This window comes from Lupinus angustifolius, chromosome LG17 (genome assembly GCF_001865875.1).
Source record: "Lupinus angustifolius cultivar Tanjil chromosome LG17, LupAngTanjil_v1.0, whole genome shotgun sequence".
Taxonomy (NCBI): domain Eukaryota; kingdom Viridiplantae; phylum Streptophyta; class Magnoliopsida; order Fabales; family Fabaceae; genus Lupinus; species Lupinus angustifolius.
The window spans coordinates 20,869,641-20,893,669 of NC_032025.1; the positions used below are offsets into that span (position 1 = coordinate 20,869,641).

Sequence of the window (24,029 nt, forward strand, 5' to 3'; positions counted from 1 at the left end):
CGGATAATGCATTACTCAGACTCGTCATAATTTATTTACTACTATATCATATTCAATATTGGAATATTAGGAATTGATTTATAAATACAGCGACAAGAGTAAATGTATTAAGTGCTGTCTGCAACTTGCATACAAAGAGAGAGTGCTGCACATGCCACAAGATTCAACTCTTTGGGCCCCACGCAATAAATTAAGTGATCATGGCTTTAATATTTAACCCCGTCTATTAAATATGGAAGGAGATTTGATCCAACAAAAAAAAAATATGGAAAGAGATTCAGTTACTTTTACAATTAAGTTAAAAAAAATTGTATTTTGCTATATATTTTATTTAGTTATATTTACTAATTCAAATCATATCCACCTTTAAAATTCCATACAATGAATTGACTAAGATCTGAAGTCGATTTTTTTAATTTACTCCTAAATTAAGTAAATCATCTCTCAGTAAATATAATTGCAAGAGTAATAATATATTCTCCTATAATTATTTTTTACAAATCTCCCTATATCACAAAAAATGATATATGTTAATTGTAAATCAATCATTAATAAAAAAGAATACACATTACTTTTTTATGATGTAGGAGGATTTGTTGAATACTTTGTAGGATAATATTACTCAAAAGAGATTAGTTCAATATTAAAAAAGGGTGAGAGAATATTTGTTGGTATTACTAAGGGCATCTCTCACCTTTTTGGGTAAGAAACTAATCTCTTTAAAATATATAATTGTTCCTCCTGGACAACATTTTAATTACTCTGTGAATCTTTTACTTGACTAACATATTATTGGTAGTACAAAATTGTAATTGGTGCATTTTCCCATAATTTTCTAAGATCCAAATAAATGCAAAAGCAATCAATAAGAATCTACCTTAGACTGTAGGCACGTGCATAGGATATCATGATTCTGTTATAGATTTGGGGCTGGACAACTCTTAATAGTTGTTAGTTCATTTTTTTTATTAGCATTTCACATGACACATTGGAAAAAGGAACATTTTCGATATTAGACTGAATAATAATAGTGATTTTTACTAATGATTAGACTGAACATTTTCAACTCTTAATAATATTTTATTTATTAATAATTAATTTACAGTATATCATTTTCTTGTAGCAATTTTTTTTTGGTAAAATGATACATCATTACTCATGAATTGAATAATGAAGCATATGGTATATAATTAAGGATTGATATACTGCTAAAGATATTTGGAATGTTATTATTGCTACTTATGTTGCTAACAATGTTTTTAGCATAAAATGTTGTTATAAAGCAAGAGGAAAAACCATTATAGGAATATGTTCAAAGGGTTGGACCAAGCTATATGTCTCTCCATGTGCATGGTACTCAATTATGAAGGCTTGATTCACAAAAGAGTGAAGTTACTCAAATGAAGATCTAAGCATCTCTATGATTCAACACGAGTTTCAGGTAAATAATACAAATATTAATTATTGCAATTCCTATATAATGAGTTGAATGATGCTTTGATGAATTTAGAAAAGAGAAAATTGGAACCCTTTCAAAATATATATTCCATTGACATGAAAATTAAAAAAAACAACAAATGAATTCCAATATTAAACATGATAATGTGATAAGAGTACATGTTTTTTAACATGATTTCCAAAATAATTTTTCATCACAAGGATGCTAAAAGCTTAATATGCCATAATCAGAAATTACCACAAAGGGTTCTTGTTTGTGTTATGTATTTTCAAAAGACATTTGAAAGTAAAACGTGGGATTTTTTTTTCTCCTTAACCATTCTCCACGGGAATAAAACACAAAGAATAGAGACTAAAATCACCCTAGTGATTTGATTTGAATGACGCCGTAATGCTCCATCAGATTTTCACAATTGATATAAAGGTCATACAATACTTGAGTAAATCTTATAAAGTGCAAGGTGCTTTGAGTAAGATAAATTTGGTTCTACAGAACAAGCCAGATAGTTCCAAAACAGAGGTATAAATATACAAAACTGGTGTTTTCACATCACATCACTTAATTGGAAATTAAGAAAGAAAGCATAATCAGCATAGCATACCATTGATTAACATGATGATAGCAGAGTGATACTACTGCCCTTTTACATTCTTGTGCTTCCTCTTAGCCTCCAAGAGTGAAGAAAGATGAGTACACTTCATTTGTACTTCTTTCAACTCCTCCTCCAACTCCTCAACCTATTTTTCGACAGCAACAAAAACAAAATTAAAACAACGACTTTTTTTCCGGTGAACTAGTCCTAGGAACAAAATCAACAAGAGGAACCAACAAAGCATTGGTCTATTGGTGTAAGGTCCTGCTAAATCTCAAAAGGACCAGAAGGTCAAGGGTTAGATCCTGGGAGCGACACTTGTGAAAGGAAAGTCATATACCCCAAAATGGATTAGTTCATTATCTAAAAAGTGTGGGGAAATCCTTGATAGTACAAAAAAATCAACAAGAGGAATAATCAAACTTGATATCTAACTACCATTACCGTCTGTTTCAACTCTATGTCCCTTTTCCTGTACTCCTCACACCTGCAGAAAAGAGTTTCAGTGGGATTCTATTCAACAATAAAATGTATATACACCCATAGGCAACCCTGAACAACTAAACCATTGAATTTTAAGTGATTCTCATGCCAAAACTTGCGAAGCTGAATTGTAGAAAACATTAATTATGATGAGAACGTGATTAAGTTATTTTAATTTATTTGAAAAGTATATGGTATAAAAAATTTAAGATATCCTGACCGTATAAATAACCTTCAATTAACGTGAAATTCCATGCATAATGATATGCATGTAAGAAAGTATCAAATCCAAAAAAAAAGATGAGAAAATCATCCAACAAGTAATTTATTGGTCTACAATTTTATGTACACCGTTGTGAATATATCCTAACCCCATAACCCATAAAGAGGTAATACTACAACTAGAGGGATAAAATTACACCACTAAGCACAACTGAAGCATGTTTGTTAAAAGGAGGGGAGGGATTTGGCAAGAGAAGGGAACATTCCCGTATTTAGAGGCCCTCGCCTTATTTGGTAGGCAAAAAGGGCAGCCCAATAGATGTATGCAGCCTTAATCTCACAAGCGAAGAGGTTACTTCTAGGATTTGAACCTATGACCTCCAGGTTGCAAGGCAAACAACTTTATTGTTGCACCAAGACTTACCCTAAAATGCTCCAGTCATTATTGCTATCCTCCTAAACCCTCAATTTTGGAGGGAATGCAAAGATGGGATGGGGTGGGGTATTTGACAGCATTATTTTCCCTCTGCTCCATATTTGGTCATGGATTTCAATCAAAATCTCTTGCCTTCCTCTCGGCTCTAAACAAATGCAAAGAGCCAATGATGCTACATAGCCTTGTCCCATGTAGGTGAAGTAACAAGAAAAAGAGAATAAGATTGTGCTTGGTTTACTCCGTGACCCGTTAAGAGGGAGGACAGAGGCAACAGTTTACATGGGAAGGAACAGGTAACAAGGATTTAAATGATAAATATGTAAATAATCTGAATAGACAAGTTGAAAAGATATATACCTCATGAAAAGTAATATGTTCTCTTCACAGATTTTATCAACAGATACAGACCCTGGAGTGCCTGCAGATGTACTCTGTTGATAGAAACAATACATCCTCATGATCCCCAAAAAGTGGCAGAGTTAATTAAACTCAGAAATAAATTAAAAAAAATGTTCAATAGTTGCATATGAACTGAATTTAATATTTTATATGATGACACAGTAATTTACACAGTTCCAACTTCCAAGTTGTGTTATGTAGTCAGCAACCAATTACCCATCCTCTAGGATAAGGCTTGGTTGTGTAGAGGGCTGTAGTTTGCCTATGTTTTATCATCTTTTCAATATTCTTTATACCCTGTTAAAAGGTCTAAATATATGGGGGCAAGCACAACTCAAGCGGGGGAATAAAAAGGAACTTGATATAGTAAACTACCCAAAAAAGGTACGAAATTATTTTTCTACATTAATGTTTGATGAGAAGTTGTGGATTAGCCACTAAACTGAACTGATTACTCCTTCCCTCCAAATAGAATGACAAGTGAAAACAAAAGAAGCTCCATTCAAGTGAGGATAATGGTGTTAGATGAGGGGGAGGAGAAAGAGGATGAATACCCTCCAGAAACAACTGAGAATAATGAGGAAGAAATGATTGATGAGGAATGCAGGCGATCGATTTGGGAAGTCTGGAAAGTAAATCTGGCCAACAGTTCCAAACAATGAAGTTGAAGGGCACGATTGAGGGAGTACCTGTATTGATTTTTATCGACAGCAGGGCTATACATAATTTCATCTCCAAGAGATTAATTGAAAATATAGGGTCGTCAGTTGTTGACATCAAAGCAATGGGTATCAGAATGGGAGATGGGCATTGTACAACCACAGGGGGAAGTGTGAGAACATAGGTATGGGGTTAGGAGGGATTCAAATCACTGTTGATGCTCATTTGTTTGACTTAGGTGGTAATGATATGGTGTTGGGAATGTTGTGGCAAACAACATTGGGAATAGGGAGAGATAGTCGTTGATTGGGGGGGAGGTGATGAAGGTGGTAATCGGAGGAAGACTTCCTGATAAGTACATGGAGCAAATTTTTCTCCAAGCTAGATAATATGTCAGGATGTCAAGTACAAATGAAGGATGAATATGTGCACAAAATGGATTCCAGGATTCATAAAGGACACTATTTGTACCTGGTCATGCCTTTTGGATTAATGAATGCTTCCTCAATTTTCCTCCACGTTGATGAATGGTGTTTAGGAACATATTGAGAAGGTGGGGGTTATTATTTTTTGATGGTATCCTAGTTTATAGTTTAAGTCAGGAGGATCACTCGAAGCATTTGACCAAGATGTTGAAGACTTCACAGCAACAACTATTAAGGGCCAACAAGAGCAAATGTCAATTTGCTCAAAATTGTATTGAATATTTGGGACATCTCATTTGTGGGGCTACGGATCCTCGCAAGGTGGATAATGTGTGTTGTAATATTAGGAGATTCACTTTATTATTTGAAAATGTTCTCCTATTATTATTTGATTTCATAGTATCCATTAGGAAACTCTATATCAATTAGGATATTTTGTACATGTTTACATGTTTCCTTAATTTGTCACTCTTAGCCTATAAATTGTAGTCAATGGTTGTAGTTTTATTTAAGCAATAAGATTATTACTCTTCTTCTTTCAAGTTGGTATCAAAGCATCCAATTCTGGGGCTCTGCTTCCACACTTAAAAAAAACCCTAGCCATTCTTGTTACAGTTTTTTTCAATTTCAAATATACTAAATCATAACAATGTATGTTCCATGTTTTTAAATTCACTCTTTGTTTTGTAATGTTAGATAGTAGATATCAGAAGAGTTCTTAAGACAACTGATCCGAACTATACTAAACCCATCTACAACTCTAGCATGTAAAAATCCATTATTTACTGTAGTATAAATTATTTGAATTTAATAAAGTTATTTAGGGGAAAGAAAAAGCAAAAAGAGTTGATACTATATTTTATTCCACATACAGCATCATGATTTCAGACTGTACCTCATACAAATATAGCCTTTCGCACACTATGACTACTAACCTGCTGCTCATGACTGGAACAATGCATCCCATTCACTGCAAGACCCCCAACTGCCTGTTCTAAACTCAAATTGTCTTGGTCATCAGCTCCTATACAAATTTCCTGTTGATCAGCAAGCAACTCACTCTGAGAATTCATTGCATGTCCAGATGACTGTCGAACATGGCGTTCCTTTTGCGCATTTTGTGATCTGAAATTTGATGGCTGATATCCAACTAAGTGGCAGTGACCTTTCCTGTCTAGTCCAGAACAAATTTTACCAAATCAAAATATGTTGTTGAGAATATCAAGGAGTGTCGGAAAACTAGATTTATTGTCTTGGGTTCATGTACTTGTTGTTTCATGCCTAGCACTATCATTAATTGTAACTAAATCCTAACTGCCTAAAACATCCAAGTTTCTGATCTCAAATAATGTCAAGCCTCCAAATATAGAGATATTGATATTCTCATAATATCAGGAAGCACTAACTAACTTTATATTTTTTTTTTATAAAGAGTCCTTATAATTGACCTTTACTTGGAAATAATGCAGGGGATCATAACAGTTCTTCTAATCTATGTAGAAATATTATAGGTTTAAAGGTCCAGAGGAAGGGAAAGACAGAGACAGCTGTTACAGTATTATTGATAGGAATGATTTGATACATAATGTTAAGACCATACCCTTATATTTACTGATAGAAACCAACTAGAGTAGGTTAGCTTTGACAGCTGTCATTCTGACAGCCAGTGAACCTATGTACAAGTAACTTTCTATAAATAGTGTCTAAATCATAGTAACATGAACCACGGTTCTCTTCGGTACGGGAATGGGTACTTCGTATGCGGTACGTTACCCTATCAAAGTACTGGTACGTTATAGGTATATTTAGTTAATATGTTCGATATGTTATTTATACTTATATTATTATGGTAGACTATTAATTAATAATATATTTAAAATATATTATTGTAATTTTCTTTGGTTTCATTCCATATTTAATTTGGATCATTTATAATCTAATATGATTTAATAATTTGTTATTTTCACTTAAGTGTACTTTGATTACTGAAAACTAAATCAATGAGTCATTTAAATTTTGAGAAAAAAATAATTCAAGATTTTTCTAAAGTACTTTTATTTAAATTGTGTCCATAGAAGTAAAAAGTATTTTGGACTGTCCAAGAAAGCTCACTACCCTAATGTCCAATACTATCAAAACCTAATTTCATTGAAACCCTAATTTATCGCGCCTTTATCTTCTTCTTCAATGGTCTTTCTCTGTGGCGGCTCCTCTTTTCTCTTCTCCCATTCTCAGTTTTTTGCTAGGGCTATTAGCCTCATTCTCGTTCGTATTCCGTCAGTGGAGTTTTATCATTAGACATATGATAGTTTGAAGCTCAGGGATGGGGAAAATGACATCTTCAATGGTGGTTCGCTTAGAACTGGGTATCAATACACGAATCGAGACATATTGGGTCGCAAAAGCACCACAAATCGGTACTCGCGAACCGTTTCGCGATTCTCTGGCAAAACCAGCGAATCCAGTTTCTATGGTCTAAATGTAACTGCTTCAGTATTAAATACAATAACAAATTCAATTACTTTTCTTCTCTATTCTATATATCTATTTTTCTCTCTTTCACTATGATTGAGAATTCTAATATGGTATCTAGAGCTTAAATTCAAATTTCCATGGTTGCGCAATCTCCTCCACCACATGGCGTCAATATTGGTTCGTCTCCTCAACCAGCTTCTTTGATTCACACTGTGATGTCGCCACTAGTTACTTTCTCTCATGTCATCACTGCCAAATTGACAGAGAAAACTACTTAACCTAGAAACAACAACTTGAAATAGTGATTTTAGCAAACTGATTGCAACATTTTGTCGTTCGCCCCAAATTCTACCTCAAATCCTTTCTGATGAATATGCGATCTCCGATAAAGTTAACCCTACTTATTTAGACTGGGAGGAACAAGATCGGCATCTCGTGTCCTGCATTCTCCGATCACTATTGGAATCAGTGCAACCACGTGTTATTGGTTGCAAGCATGCTAGGCAAATTTAGTAGGAGCTTACACCAGTTCTTCTAGTCTTTGACCAAAACAAGGTTTGAGCTTCTCCAATCATAGCTTCGAAAGGTGCTCAAACCGTTTTTGAATATATTTTGAGAATTAAAACCCGAGTTAGTTCTCTAGCTTCGATTGGTGAGACTATCGCTGCCAGAGACCATACTTGTTTCATATTATAGATGCTTTACCTTCTGAGTTTGAGTCCTATGTCACTTCGATTAGTGTTCATCCTATCCAATATTCAACCACTGAGCTAGAAAGGCAAATTATAGAACACGAAGCATATTTGGATCATACCAAATGTACGGTTTCTGAATCGTTTTCTGTTAATATGATTCATTCTCCTAAGCAAGCTTCATATGCTTCAAAAGAATCAGGGATTCATGGAAGGATTCAGTAAAGTGATTATAGAGGCCCACACAATGGATTTGGGAGTCAGAACAAAGGCTTTGGTGGTCAGAGCAATGGCTTTGGTGGTCAGCATCCTAGTTATGGTGGTCAACATAACAATTTGGGAGAATTTGAGGCAAAGGAGGTCGCAATGCCAGTTTTCTTAGACCTAAGTGTCAGTTATGTCACAAGTTAGGCCATGAAACACTTCAATGTTGGCCTTGGTATTGGAACATCAATCACACTATGGCTCTTCCTCTACACTCAATCAATTTGGTAATTCTACCACATGAACCCTAATTCTACTTATTCATCTTATAGCAATTTTCAACCTACACAATTCGCTACTCGACCTTATCATTCTTCCTACCCTCCTCTTCTACATACTCCATCACCGGTTGATGCCTTTCCTCTTTTCAACCTAGACATGGTTTTCCACCTTCTCACTACCCTAGACCGTCTCCCACTGCCATGTTTGCTGAACCTCAATCCTACAATTCTCAACTTTGGTACCCTGATTTAGGAGCCACTCATCACCCAATTGCAGACCCTGGAAACTTGAAGCAAAGGCCTGAGATGTGTGGCCAGGACCAGATATTCATGGGTAATGTATGGGTGGTCCAATCACTAGTACTAGATACACTAGTTTTCTTTCTCCTATAAGTCCAAACACTACTCTTCGAATAATTTCTTTTTCTACCATCTATTACTAACATTATTGTGAGTTAGTAGATTTCCTCATGAGTCAGGACAACAATGTTTATATCCAATTTCGTCATCACTATTGCTTTGTCGGATCACAGGTTGACCACTCTACTCTCATAGAAGATGGTTGTATGTGTTTTCAATTATGCATCTCTGCACCGATGCAACTGATAAGTCCACATTGTCTACTAGTTCCTCATCTGTTATGGTGTGACATTGGCAATAACTCACAAGTGGGATATTCAACAATTAGTTGTCAATAATGCCTTCTTGTATGAGAATTTGGAGAGGTTTATGAGACAACCACATGGTTTTCAGCATGGTGACAAGTCTCTTATCTACAAATTGGACAAGGCTATCTATGGTTTGAAGTATGCCCCAAGAACGTGGTTTGAGAAACCGGCAACCACTGAATTGTTGAATTGTCTCTTGGATTCAAAAAATGCAGGTGTGATAATTTACTATTCATAAATATCACTGCTCAAGCCAAAACTTATATTCTGTGTAATGTAGATGATATAATCATTAATGACAACTGCCGTACTTTGATTCAGGAACTTACTGAGAAGTTGAATAAAGAATTTTCTCTTAAACAGTTAGATCCTTAGTCCATTTCTTGCGAATTGAGGTCAAGAGACTATCTAATGGCTAACTCATCTATTTCAACCAAGTATATCAAAGACTTGTTACATCGAGCAAATAAGCGTGATGCCAAGGGTATTTCCACTCCCATGACTGGTGGCTATAAGCTTTCTATGTTTGGGAGTTATTATGTTGAAAATCCTCATCTTTAAAGAACTATTGTGAGAGCTCTACTGTATCATACTATCACAAGACCTAAATAATTATAATTATGAGAGTGAATAACACTCAGACTGTGACACACCTCTTCTGTTCATGTCACTTATCCCACCACATTCTTTTCAGACCAATACAAACTCCCAAGGAGCCCTGTTTTAAAGATAAGTAGCTAGCCAATCATGAAATGAATACAACATTTGGCTGAGCATTTAACTTCTATAGAAGTTGTAGCCTGAACTAACAAAAGCTTCAAGAACAAAATCTAAAATATAAAGTTCCATGATTTATCTAATAAATTTAGTTACAAAACCTAGTAAATTCTTTTGCCAACATTCAAGGGCGCAAGTGAATAAGTGAATTAAGAAAATATAAATGGACAAGAACTCTACAATACACTATTAAGCAAGCATTAAGCAATATCAAATGCAACATACAATGAAATTCAAACAGAAGCGTATGTACAACCTTAGCAGAAACTGAAAAGTATACTTACGGAACAAAACAAAAGAAAAATGTACATGATAAACAATGTCATATAACGTAACAAACCAGTAATCATTTGTCATTTGTTTTAGCCTGGTCTCCAGCCGTATGAACAACAATGAATTCTCAAAATCCTGCTTGTCATGTGCTGGTTCTATAAAATTGGCTTCAAGAACTCCTATAATGCATCAGTAAATTCAATAACCTGGAAGTTTTGGAGTAAGTTCTTGCAGAGAGAACTAAATTTCAGAAAAAGAGGAATATACCGACAACACCCATCCCTTTTGACGAACCATCTGGATTTACTTTCCAAAAAGGCTGCATGTGAACAAACAAGGTTTAACCATAACAGCATACTTAAAAGGGACAAATGAAATATTTGAATTGCTTGAGTGATTTGTATCCGCTCAGTCTTTTCTATTTATAGTACAAGAATCCACACATGAATCCCTTTATTTTAAGGAAATAAAATCAGAAAGATAAATACATGATATGATTTGCTAATCATTTATTTATCTGGATTTACAATCCCTTGTATTTATCACAAAAATCTCAGCAAGCATCAAGATTTTCTGAAACAAATGAACAAACTGCTATTGTAGTCGTATTTCTAGCAACAATAGATGTAAATTTTTCCAAACTTCCATGATTCAACTCACATCCTAAATACTAAAAGCACATTAAGAAAATGTAAATAGAAGAGAGAAATAGAGAAAACAGAGAGCAGAGAAGAGAGAGAGAGAGAGAGAGAGAAGGGAATTGTAACTAAATTCTGTTAGGCAGTTACTGTTTTCTCATTATGAAAAGATAATGTGTACAAAGAGTGAGTATCTCTATTGATAGAGATGTCCACATGGCTAGCTTTTTTAACAAGCAAGGCATCTAAAACAAGATAATGTTTAGCTTGCTTAATAAACAAAGCTGACTCAAAACTAACATTACAATAGAAAGCCTAACCATTAGCTTGCTTAGTAAGCTAAGCTAACTCAAAACTAATATTAGAATTGTAGTATTCTCTAATACTAAACAAAGCTATAAAATGAAGCTAAAATAGAAATTAAAGTTTTTCAGATATCTGAATCACATGACGAACATGAAATTTCATTCATTTCTAAAAAAATGGTTTGCAAAATGAGAAAATAAATGAATGAAGAGACTTGAAAAAGCAACTGCATAATTGTGGTCCATAAGGCATTTAAGCACTCAGAACTTACCTTAATTAGGCGATTTTTGTGGTACACATTGAATCCAGAAACATTTAGATTGGGAGCCTCCTTTATAAATCCAATGGTTGTCAACACAGCAGCCTAAAGCAGATCAAAGTCATTAGATAATTTCAAAGCATTACAATAATTAGTTTCAAAATCAAACAAAAAAGTGTTTCCATCAGTAATTACAAATGATGGTCAAAAATTACAAATTCCCAGCATTGATATATAAAATAGCTTTAAATTGAATTCGAATTTGCATGTTGTTGATCTAACCTCATTTGATCCCATGGCAAGCTGGGGCCTGTACGAAACTATTTGAGAATAATTTAACTCATCTGCAATGTTAAACTGATCCACTGGTTTTCCCCTTAGTATGATTTGGAAATTAGAAAATTTTTTGAGGTACAACATTGAAACATATGCCTGAAACATTTAAAGGGTGAATCAGAAGATAAAGTAAAGAACAAAATGATGACAATTAATATAGTTGAAATTCCAATTATGAACTGTTACCCTCAAGGAATAACGCATGCGGTAGGAAATATGTGACTGTAGCTGAACAGCTTTTTTGTGTAACTTTTTCATATCTCCTTGATTGGCCTCATCTCTCAGCCTGATATCCTGTGCAAAAGGCCAAACAGGTCATGATTGCTATAGAAATGAAAGAGAGTATGAGAATAGCATGAGTGGAATGAAATAAATCATAACAGCAAACTAAGTTCTTTATATGCACTTTAAATAATAAATAAACAAAAAACTAATGATAGAACTATTCCGTAAATACATGAACCTAATTATTTACTATAGCCGTTTCCTATGCTACTGCTTTTCAAACCCTCCCCATCAAAGTTTGTCAAGATAGAGACCAGCATCGACCACTTGAAGGGTGATAGCATTTATACCCTTTCTTGTTAGGAGCATGGTCAACTGATGTGCATTTAATAGCAGGAGGATCATGTTTGTCACATTGCTGGAGATAATGTGAACAAAAACACAAAACTCAAGAAAGTGCAGCGAAAAAGAAAGATTTCATGACATTAAAAAGGTAACCAATAAACCAAATACACTCAAGAAGGGGTAGAGGAAAAGAAAGATTTCTAACATGAAACAGACTAACACCATCAAGGTAACCGATTAATCAAATATACATGTGGTTTTCCACAATGGTATGATGACCCATCATTTGAGCACATCATTTGTATATGGGTGAGCACCCCTTGTGCTTTTAAATAGAATTATTTGGCTTAGATAAATACATCCAAAAGCTTGATCACATAAGCATAACAGTAGTTAAAACAGCTTCTCTAACTATGAACTCGAAACAGGCATTTGGAATAATAGTGCCCTTAAAACTTCAAGCAAGTATCTAGTTTTTCATTAAGCAACCCATTTAGTAGGGGTATAAACACAGGTGAGCTGAGTTCATGAATAGTTTCATGGTCTTTAAGGTAGAGAAACTTTAGTACACATATTCTCTACTATTATCAAACCACAAGTGCAAAACAAATTTACTAAATTGAGCTGCGATCATATGATAAAACTAGGTAAACTATTGGTAGACTTCAGTTTTGCCTCCTTAGAAACAATCAGGTGACACAATTTGCGCTAGAAATATTAAGAAAGGTAGCAAGACCCCAAACATCACTGTTAATAAGAGAAAAAGATAAAAGGGCAGCCCACTGAATTACACTCCCACCTAGTGGGGTCTGATGAGGGTAGATATACGCAGTCTTACCCTCGCAAGTAAAGAGACTGTTTCTAGGATTTGAACCCATAACCTCCAGGCTATAAGGTCAGCAACCTTAATGTTGCACCGAGGCTCACCCTCTAGGAAAACATATATATAGCTAAGACTAATTCTGATGTCTAGGTAAATAGATTAAAAGCCAAATTTGTAGCTAATGGTTTATTAGAGTAGCATAGAGTAGTAAATAATGCATGTAAACTAGATGCATTGGGTGTTGCACCCTTCTCTGTTGAGTCAGCAGAGGAGGCTAACATTAGTTACATTTCCCATCTATATAATACTTAAATATAAGGGTCCTCTTGTAAATTATTTTCAACAATATCAATGAGAAAGATTTATTTTCTCTGTGTTTTTATATCAACCTAGCTCAATAACAGAAAAGATCTACATTGAGCAACTTCCAGGATTCATTGTTCGTGGGGAGTCCATGTCAATTCTTCTATGCAAACATCAAAAGTCTCTCCATGTTCGTGAGATTCGTCCGTGTTTTTTAGAGATCTTGACAGGATTAGCAATTGTGTCAGTCTCAGCTTCTGTAGCTGGGAAATGCAAGATCAAATGGTTTACTCATGGTTGTTGAACTCTATTTCTGAATTTCTACAGCCTAGAGATGTTGGTTGTACCCATTCGTGGCAACTGTGGTAAAGTTACATGTTTTTTGCAATTCTCACACCAAAGCACGTAGTAACCAACTTCGAGCTCAACTTCGCACGATTTCTCAGGTTTCAGCTCAATTTCTGAGTTTGTCTCTCAAATCAAGGGATTAACCAATTCTCTAGATTCATTGGACAATTTTTTAAATGAGGAATTTCAACTAGTTGTAACTTCTGTTGAGAGCCAAGTTGATCCACCAACTATCGACAATTTGGAACAATTTTTCTTCACCATTGAATCATGACACATGAAGAATCGTCATAAATTCATTTACGATGTTTTCTACCAATGTTGTGATGGTGCTATCACCTTCGCAGTCTCTAACATTTGTTTCTATGGTAGTGAGTTTCACTCCAATGAGTTATCAGTTTCATTCATCGTATCCACCGTCTTGCCCTGATTTTTTACGTGCTCAATCGAACAATAGCTTTCGTGGTGGACATTCTAGGTATCACGATGGTCCTAGAGGTCGTGGTGGTCATTTTCTGATGAGACCTAGCAGTTACTTCTGTGAAAACTTTAACTGCTATGGTCATGACGTGGCTTGGTGCTACTATGCACCTTTTCGTTACATGGCTAACCTACCATAATCCTCATCCTATGGTGCATCAGTGCCCTACACTAGTTCATATGCACCACAGTATCAACCTTCCATGCCATGTCAGTCAGGTTATAAATTTAATCATTTCCTACTGCTTCTAGGCCATTGTTGCATCTTCCTGGTTTTTCTGGTTCTTTTAGACCCCACACACACACACATATCTATACATATATATAACTCTTGTAATCACTTCAATAATCAGAAATAGAAAATACAGTTATACTGTTTCTCTCTCTTGTTTTTCCCCCTTTCCTGTTTATCACTTTTACAATTTGAGATGTTTGAATATTTTCCCTCCAACAGCAATATTTGAAATGCATTTCCAAAACAAACTTACAAACAATGAAGTTCATAAAAGCTACAACATACCTCAGCATCATCGTCAAAACTCAACTCATATATCCCTTCATCATTCAGCCACAAATTGTATATTACAACTTTGGTTCCATGTAATCCTATATCATCAAACTGAAAAGTACAAGCAAACTGATCAGTAAAAGGAGTCCACAGCTTCATGCTTTCTGCATGTAAAAGCAAGTTCTATTTATGGCTCTGCTACATTCAATTTATTGCATACTTATTTCGTCGTGGTGTACATGCTAGTGTTTTGGGTACTGGCTTGACAGATTATGGCATTATACTACAAAGAGAATTGATGTCAGCTTAACAGAAAACACTGAGAAATGTAATTAAACTCTGGTAACAGAACTGTTATCATTTATCTTATCCTAAAAAACAATAACTGTTCCAAATTTCTCGCTTAAACAGACATCATTGGACATGCTCACATGCATATGAAGGAAATTCCATGACTGGCATATAGCCATATAGTGCTGAAGTTTAGAATTTTTAGAATAGTTGAATCTGGTTCTGGTAAAAGAAGCTAAAGTCTTGTGGAACCTGAGCTATTATTTGGTGCAATGTAAAAGGTATAAAATGAGGGGAGAGATTGGGAGAGAAAGAATTCGAAAATTGAGAAATCTGAAACTGTATTGAATGGCAATGTTATCATTACACAGAGGTTAGTAACTGCCTAGCTAACTTATCCAGTAAATTCTAACCACCTCTGCTGGCTCGGCAGAGGCATGTGCAGTGTGGGTCTGATGCATCTCGATGGTCGCGATGCATTTTAATGCGGTCCTACACTTGACCATACCTTTATTGCAGCCACTTCACAATATTATGGCCACATTAGGTGATGGATTCTGCAATTTGAAGCCATGGGCCTTTTACTTCTATTTGGTCAAAAGCACATGCTCTTTTAAAGGGCTTACCTAAAAGATATATTGAAGGATTACAAAGCATTGTTTAATTTACGTTTGCTTTCTTCTATGTTATTTTGTGTTATGCTCTTTCACTGCCATACACACTTCACTCTGCTTCTTTCCCTCACTCTTTTCATATCATGTTCTCAACCCCCCACATACTATGTACCCACTTGAAGAACTCCCTTTCCATGGTCGTGGCCTCATCTAAACCTCCCACGGCCACACCCATTCCCAGCCATGCTGCCATTGTTGTATTGCTGGAACCCACAGATCTTGAAGCCATACCAACTTATTTTTGAAGCCTTAGAAGCTTGGTCTAATATATTGAAGCTAGGCTTACACTTATTTTGATTAATATGTAATGAATGTTTATATTATATTGCAGCCTTAGACTATTACCTTTATAAATTTGAATGTTTGACTATGATGAATTATGATTATTAATTATGAATGTCTTTAGTGCATTTTAGTATTTTTTATTATTTATGTGTGTGGGGTATAAATTGCCTATAATATCTTTCCCTTGGCTATCCTGTTATAGACATTACAGCGGTTGGCTGCTATCCGGGATTGACTACCTAGAATAAATCACCCCAATATGATGACCCTTCTCAGGGCTTAAGATGATCCATAGGGTAAATCAGGTCACAAATACACAATGAATTAGAGCACATTTTACTCCATTTATCCGATAAATTACCCTAATATGACCCTTCTCAGGGCTAAGCTGATCCGGAAGGCAAATCAGCTACATTAAATATTACTACAAAATCATAAATAATTTATCAAAAAAATAAATTATGATACTTTCAAATGATAAGCCTCCTTGGAATATATTAGAGTGAAACCAACCTGAAGCATAAGCTCTTCCTTGGATGTGAAGGGAGACCATTCAAGAATTGTTTTCAAGTGGGCTGACCAATCGTCCTGTGAGCCATAGATGATTGGCTCTGCCCAATGGCCGGATATGTCAAAATCTATCTACAATGAGAATGAAACAGAATACATAAAAATATGGAAGCAGAAAACAACCACTGTTACTTTGAAAATTTTAGAAAAAGAATATCACCATTGGAACAATTACGTCATCTTGCCCTGTTCTCCGCAAAAAGGTATAGGACAGCAGACCCACACTTTGTGTTGCCCGGCTGAAGGACATAAAAAATAGATAAAAAAGAATAAAATCTTAACAACAACTAAAACTTTCTAATTTCATTACAGAAAACAGAAAAGTTTACATTTGATAAGCCACGAGAAAGGAAAAATCTTAAATAGAAAACTCCCGGTCAAGAAAACTAACACGTCATGTTTTTAGTAAAGATTAAATGCTTTCAATACCCAAACAGAAACTCAGATTATAACACAAGGCAGGGATGGAAGAGATAACTAACATGTTATTACAAATCAACAATCAAAGGAAAACCAAAACCAAGACATTCATAGTGAACTAAAATACTTGGTGAATATAAACCAGACCCCACATAGTGAACTAAAATACTTGATCGCAAGGAAAATTTTACCAGGCTGCTATAAGACCACCAATGCTTTATAGTAAAATAGCAACAAGAGCAACAAATAAGTGTAACGCAAATGAGAATGCTAATTTTACAGTGGATGAGTGAAACACGAAAATTTCGAAAAGTGGCTATTAAGGACAAGATACCAAAAAACAAAGGTGATTTGATGTGCATTTAAGGAGAGGACCAACAAAGACTTAACAGAAAAAAAAGTATAATCAGAAATAGTACGAATGAAAGATAGGGGAAGACCTCGCCTCAAAAAACAGGGAAAGACCAAAAGAGGATGGAAAAAACCTTTAGGAGAAACAATTAGTAGAAATGGTAACTTCATATCTTCTTCTTGATACCAACCCTTGTTTTACAAGTATTTCCTCCTCCTTGAGATAAGGCTCTACACTTGAAGCCCAAATTCTCAGGATCATTTTGAATGTATTATTTTATCACATTAACACTAGTAAGTTGGAATAATTGAGCATTGACATAGGTAGTTAGTCATGTTCAATCACACTGGAATAGTGGAGGAGCGGTGGTTTTTGGCTCTTCCACTCAACAAGACAGTGAAACGCGGTGCGGATGGCTGACAAAGCGAGATTGTGTCTCTATGGAGGCGAAATCGTGGATCTAGCAGTCGCTCCAACTTTCTGAAATCACAAATGGCTTTATATCATGCCTGAATCCTTGATGAATTGCACGAATCGCTTGAATCACGATTTCTGGTTCTGTTTTGCGGTTCACAATGGCAGCAAAAACGCTTTCAATTGGTGGAACTAGACATCACCGGTTACAATCAGGGTAATATGTCCATTCAAGACTAAAAGTCTGGCTTTCTCAACCTATGGACTGAGCTCTAAACCATTTTACAAGTGAATGTTCCAACGGAACTACTCAGAAAGTTCATGAGGTCCGCAAACGAGATCAATTTCTCATGAAACACATACTCGAATTCGGAGTTACTAGGGCTGCTCGGTTAAATAGGAACTCCGTTCCTTCTTTAGATGTTTGTGTTAGAGAATTACTTCGGGAGGAGGAGCGCCATTGTGTAGTGTACACTCAATCTTGCTATGAGGAATTCCTTGAAGCTAGGATCACATAGAGAAATGAGGTTGTTTAATTTTGTTAGCAGAGATATTTCCTCAACTTTCATTTCACCATGATAGAAACTGATATTGATAGCAGAAAACAATAAGAATATTAAGGAACCAATCTCCGATGACAGATAGGGAATGGAAAATGTAAAGACATGAGTGATGGTAGAGAAAATCAGACAACTTGTCTCTGCCCAATGGCCTAAGCCTCCCCAAACCTTTCTATGTTCCAAAATCATTTGAATCATCCCCCACACTTCCTTTTTTATTCTCTCCACTAACTACTGGTTCATTTTCCACAACCCCTCTATTATTATGAAATTATGTGTTAGAGAGTGTTAGGTTTTCCCTAGATCCTTAGACTAGTTTCGGTTCACTGGTGGAGAAGGAAAGAAGCCAAGTTCTTGTTAAAATGTGCAATCTTTGCCACTCCTCAGGGTACTTGGTTGGAATATAACCGTAGCATCTATAAGGAGATTTCTTTGGATGACCAACTTCTTTGTGATCTGATTAGGTATTTGGCTTCTACTTTGTGCAAAGCCTTTGGGTTTTCTAGAGGGCTTTATCTAACAGATACGTTGAGAGACTGGGCAGCTTTGCGACATAATATTTTTTTATTGTAGAGTTTGCTTGTCCTTTTTGTATGTGGGGTTCACTTATCCTCCACGCTCTTTGTAATTATATTCTCTTTATCTTAATATACTTCTTTTATCCCATATAAAAGAATCAAATAATACTACCTCTGATATTTCTCTCAAGCAGATGCTCACTCATCATGTCAGATCCAATATATATCCTCACCAATTAGCTTACTGTGATGGAGCAAAGAATATTGGAATGATTCATAAAAAAGTGCATTAATTCTAAAGGTAGATACTGAGAGAAGAAAGTTAAGGAATGAGCAGCTAAATTGTGTGCTAAGCATGCTGATGGCAGTTAATAACAATGGTTTATGTCATCAGATTAGCTAACACCATTTCTCCATCATGTAGGTGCTACAATCCTATGATTCAAAAGCTGCATGAGAAAAATGAAAAAGTGACTAGAGGTTGGGGCTGGCTCAAACCTGTAATCAAGGTTATTTGAGGCAAAAACCAATGCTTTATTTGAATTTGAAAATTTGGCTGTCCTCTTGTGATGTTACAATGCAAATTGAGTCAAAATGCATCGTTCAGGATTGTTCCTTGAACAGAAAAAAAGAAACCCCTATATTTCCGACCACCTAGTATGCATTCTAGTCCTATAAACATGCCATACCAATACATGCTTTTTTTTGCCTATATACATTAGTTGGTTACCATCTTCCAAAAGATTAAGTCCTGAAGTCTACCTACCAAACTTGGTAACTCTTTCGCCACTCACCACATGTTAACAATTTTCATTTTTGTTCATATAGCTAATCCAGTCTATGACATTAGAATTAGAATAATGAACAGTCTACAATTACAGCTAAAACAGGTAACTACTAGGATGCTTATTCCACAGAAAGAGGGGGGAAACATTGGAGACCCTACTTGTTAAGACCTAAACCACATAAAAACTGGTCACAGCCATACCACAGCTTTGATAGCAATTATATATAGTAGTCATTTTAAATGGATGTAAATAATGTCAGGACTGGCCTTCAGGCAAAAGATTTAAAATAATAGGTAATCTGTAATGTTCACCACCAAGCACATGTGTTGTCAACACTACTAATCCACTATGAATATTATACCACTGCACCCACACATATCTCAACAAACTTTCCTTTACAGTTTACATGAATAATTAATATGCAAAGGATAAAGCATGTATGACAGTTAAAAAATAAAAAAAAATAGAGTAATTAAAATCCAATCTCACAAACAGGTATATAAAGATGGAAACGTACCCTGAGCATGTTGCCCGGCTGAAAACAATAGCATCAGCACCCAGTCTCATCGTACTAGTCTTGAATCCATTACCATCTAGAACAAAAAAAATGTGCGAATTATTTAGAAGAAAATAATTAAGGTTTCATCATGACTAACCAAGCAAATTCACTGAGAGAAAGGGCAAATCATAGATGAAGACAACTGTTGATTATGATTGATATTGTTGATTAGAATTGATACACTTTTATTCTTTGAATTGTTTCCTTAGATATTCAATGTAATTATTCTATATCCCTAAGATTAAAGGATTCTTGTCTATATACTACAATATATATATATATATAGGTTTAGGCTAAGAGCACTACTCCAAACTATCTTAAATGATTTGTTGTTTCACGTTGGTAGTAGAGCTAGCCTTTTTATTTTTGTCCTCAACCACGTAGAGACTACCAAGTTATGTATCGTTCTTGAGTGTCCAAGTTGACATCATCATCTAACTCAAAGACCGGTGATCAGTAAATTTCATCATCGGAGAAGCTCTCACACGGCTTCTCTAGCACATGACGTCTACACAAACCTTCCCACCTTCAACTCCGCTTGTCTGGGTTGATTTTTCTGCCTTCACTGGTTCGTAAATGATGACTTTGGTTTGTGGGTCTCTCATTCCAGATGCTTTCTGATTGTTTTTCACTAATGTTTGGCATCATTTTTTATTGTTCGAAGTTGTTTGAGTGCAAACACCTTTTCACATAGTTTGTTGATCTTGCTGCTGGTCTAATTCAGCTCTGCCAGAGTTTGGTCATTGTGCTTGACTACTGCAGCAGCTTACCTTATCTTTTGGTTTCTGGCCAAGTTGCTCGCATGGCTGTTCTATTTCTTTTCTCATAGCTGAATCAAATCTCATAAGAAAACTCTCAAGGCTGCTCTGTTTTCTGGTGACGAGTATAAGTAGATATTGTAATATCCCATAAAAGGTATACTTTACATTTTCTGAATGAGACAGGAATGTTGGATTGCAAGCCTATTGATACTCCTATGAATCCTAATGTTAAATTTATGTTGGATAGGGGAGCCATATCTAGACCCAGGGAGATATCGAAGACTTGTAGGCAAGCTTATCTGACCAAGAGTGACCAAATACATCATTTGATGTAAGTGTTGTGAGTCAACTCCTTAATTCAACACTTGACAACCATTGGGTGCATTTGTTCAAATCTTCATGTAAGTTAAATGATCTCCTATAAGAGGATTGACCTATGAGAAATGAGGTTATACTAATATCCTTGCATACTCTGATGCAAATTGGATTGCATGCTAAAATGATAGGTAGTCAATTTCATGTTATTGTGATCTTATTCGAGGCAACCTTATCTCATGGAAGAGTAAGAAACACAAAGTTGTTACTAGATCAAGTGCAGAGACAGAATACATAGCCATGGCCCTTGCTACAGGAGATCTTACATGGCTCAAACATCTTCTCTCATAGTTAAACTTTTGCGAAGTTGAATCTATGAAGCTTACTTGTGATAATCGGGAAGCTTTGTATATTGACTCTAATTCAGTCTTTCATGATCGAAAGAAGCACATAGAGGTCGACTATCACCATGTCCATCAATTAGAAGATATCTTCACTAAATCTCTTCGAGGTCCAAGAATATCATATATATTTCTGTGTGTGTGACAAATTGGGTGCACTCGACATACATGCACCACCTTTAGGGGGTGTTGAGATTCTTCAGATTAATTAGAGGGTTTTGTATTTATTATATTTGATTAATACACTCAAGCAATTCAAATAAACCTTTCATCCTTTTCAAGTGTCCTAAAACAAGGAAAACTCATTCTCCCTAACATCCAGATGATTGGTTTACAAACCTACACATTGGACAAAGACAAAAAGGAAAAAACTATATAACCAATGTAGGGATATAACTAACTATGCAACTGGTTGTTCCATTAACAACCTATATCTAATAGAAACTTTGCATTGGAATGTGATATATTTAATATCTTGAAAATCTAAAGTTATGATTTTGAATTCAAAGTTTCCATTTCTTGAATCCTTAAATAATACCCTTAGAGCACTTTTTAGTAAGACTTTAAAAGCAAAAAACATGTATGTGTTACACTGTCCAATTGTTGTCTTTGACTTCTTTGAGGAATAACCCAAGCTCATGCATTTCCGTAGTGATTCAGGACTCATTCCACCACCATTATCTGCATAAGAAACATGTGCTTCATTATGCCCTTGCTGCAAATAATTAACACATGAAACCAACATAAAAATACTATAAAATAGAAATCATGCATATTTGAATATGATACCTAGGAAAGATAACGCTGGTGAATTATCCTTGATGATATGAACCCTGTCCACCTTGACATAAGTTGCACCATTTTGAATCTACAGGTATAAAATGAAATTGAGAAATACGTCCGTTATAAAAAAGAATTAAGTTATTTAGAGTGAAATGATACCTCATCAACAGCATTATCGACAAGCTCAGCAATTGCTGGGAAGAAGAAAAGCAGAGATAAATAAAAGAGTAATAATGTATTGAAAGATATATAATAAGCAAAAGAAAAGAGACCTCCAAAAGCCCACTTATGGGAAGTTGCATTGGTATGGAGAAACTTGGGATGAACACGAGCATGATCCAAGTGACCTGCAATTGTGAGAAGAAAGTGAATTTAAAAATGAAAGAAATAAGAAATAATTAAAAAAGAAAAGGGAAAAAGTGAGAGACCTTGAAATGAAGGAGGTTTGGAAGATGAACCAACAATGTAATCACCAGCCTTCCAGAAACTTCGAGAATCAAGGTTCTGTTGCTGAAGCTGAACTTGAGGAGCAACCTCGGAAGACGTGGTGGTGGTGGTGTTGTTGTTGTTGTTGTTGTTGTTGTTGTTGTTGTTGTTGTTGGTTGCAGAAGCTGGTACCGCGGCGTCTATGTCGTCGTCGTCGATATCAATGTCCACGACGGCAATGCCATTTTTCTCTGTTTTGGGAATCGCGGACATTGAAGAAGAAGAAGCAACAGTGTGAGTTTCAAATGATTTTGCCCTACTACTGTAATGTCACTCAAAGGGGGTCAAGGCTAATTATATATATAAAATAAAATACAATTATCTCTTATAGATAATTAAATATTCTAATTCTTTATTAGATAATAAACTGAAATGGATAGAAATATAGATTCAGGATAACTGTTCACATCCTCTAAAGGAAGAGAGTTAAAATCAAGTTATTCATCACTACCAACATTTTAGTATATAGATGGATAGTGTAAGTGATTTTTATATTGTAATTATATCATATATCATTCATTTTTAATTATTATTAATTTTTAAATAAAAATAATATAAATGAATGGTAAATAATTGTAAATATATCTTTACTCTATCATTACATAGATATTTAATTATTTAACAAATAACTAAGTAAATAGTGAAACTTGTTTACTTTGTTGAATAGCTGATTTTAAGTTTAAATTGATGGAGTTAAACCTAGTTTCTAATTGCACTAAAAATTACCAAAAAAAACATCTCATTCATATGCATTATCCTTTTGTTGAGACGTGAGTAGTGATTTTTAGGGTTGTAGAATTGTTTGGGATTGAATATTTCAAACCTTATTAAAGAATCTATTAAATTTCAATAAATTTATAACGATAATTATTTTTTTCTTAAGAATTACACTTACATATAGTGTTGAACCATATTGATTTTTATGTTAAATATATTCTCTATTAATCTCTTAGTTTTCTCTGATTTTTTGATGAATAAAAATAATTAAAATTGAGAAACTAAAACATAGTGAGTTTTAGACAAGCTAAGCATAAAGAAAAAGAAAAAGAAAAAGAAAATAGTCGATGTTTGCATTATAAATCATATTATATTTTAAGTGAGTTTTACACATACGTGATCTTAAATGTTTATATCATCATCTAGTGAGTTATAAAAGATGAACCAGTAAATCGCTTTCAAGACTTAGAGCTTAGAGAAAGATGATATTTGAATGAATATATGGTTAAGTTAAGGTT

General features: G+C 34.9%; 1 protein-coding gene across 1 annotated transcript; it reads right to left on the bottom strand.

Moving 5' to 3' along the window:
* Nucleotides 2,524-23,023, bottom strand: LOC109331828 (protein MICRORCHIDIA 2-like). Its single transcript, XM_019566569.1, is given in 18 exon segments — nt 2,524-2,538; nt 3,550-3,621; nt 5,610-5,659; nt 5,662-5,846; nt 10,114-10,225; nt 10,314-10,365; nt 11,262-11,354; nt 11,532-11,681; nt 11,772-11,879; nt 14,630-14,728; nt 16,381-16,509; nt 16,598-16,676; nt 20,007-20,082; nt 22,117-22,206; nt 22,315-22,393; nt 22,468-22,502; nt 22,581-22,655; nt 22,737-23,023. Coding segments are annotated over 16 exon segments (1,674 nt in total). The 5' UTR covers nt 23,008-23,023; the 3' UTR covers nt 2,524-2,538; nt 3,550-3,621; nt 5,610-5,618.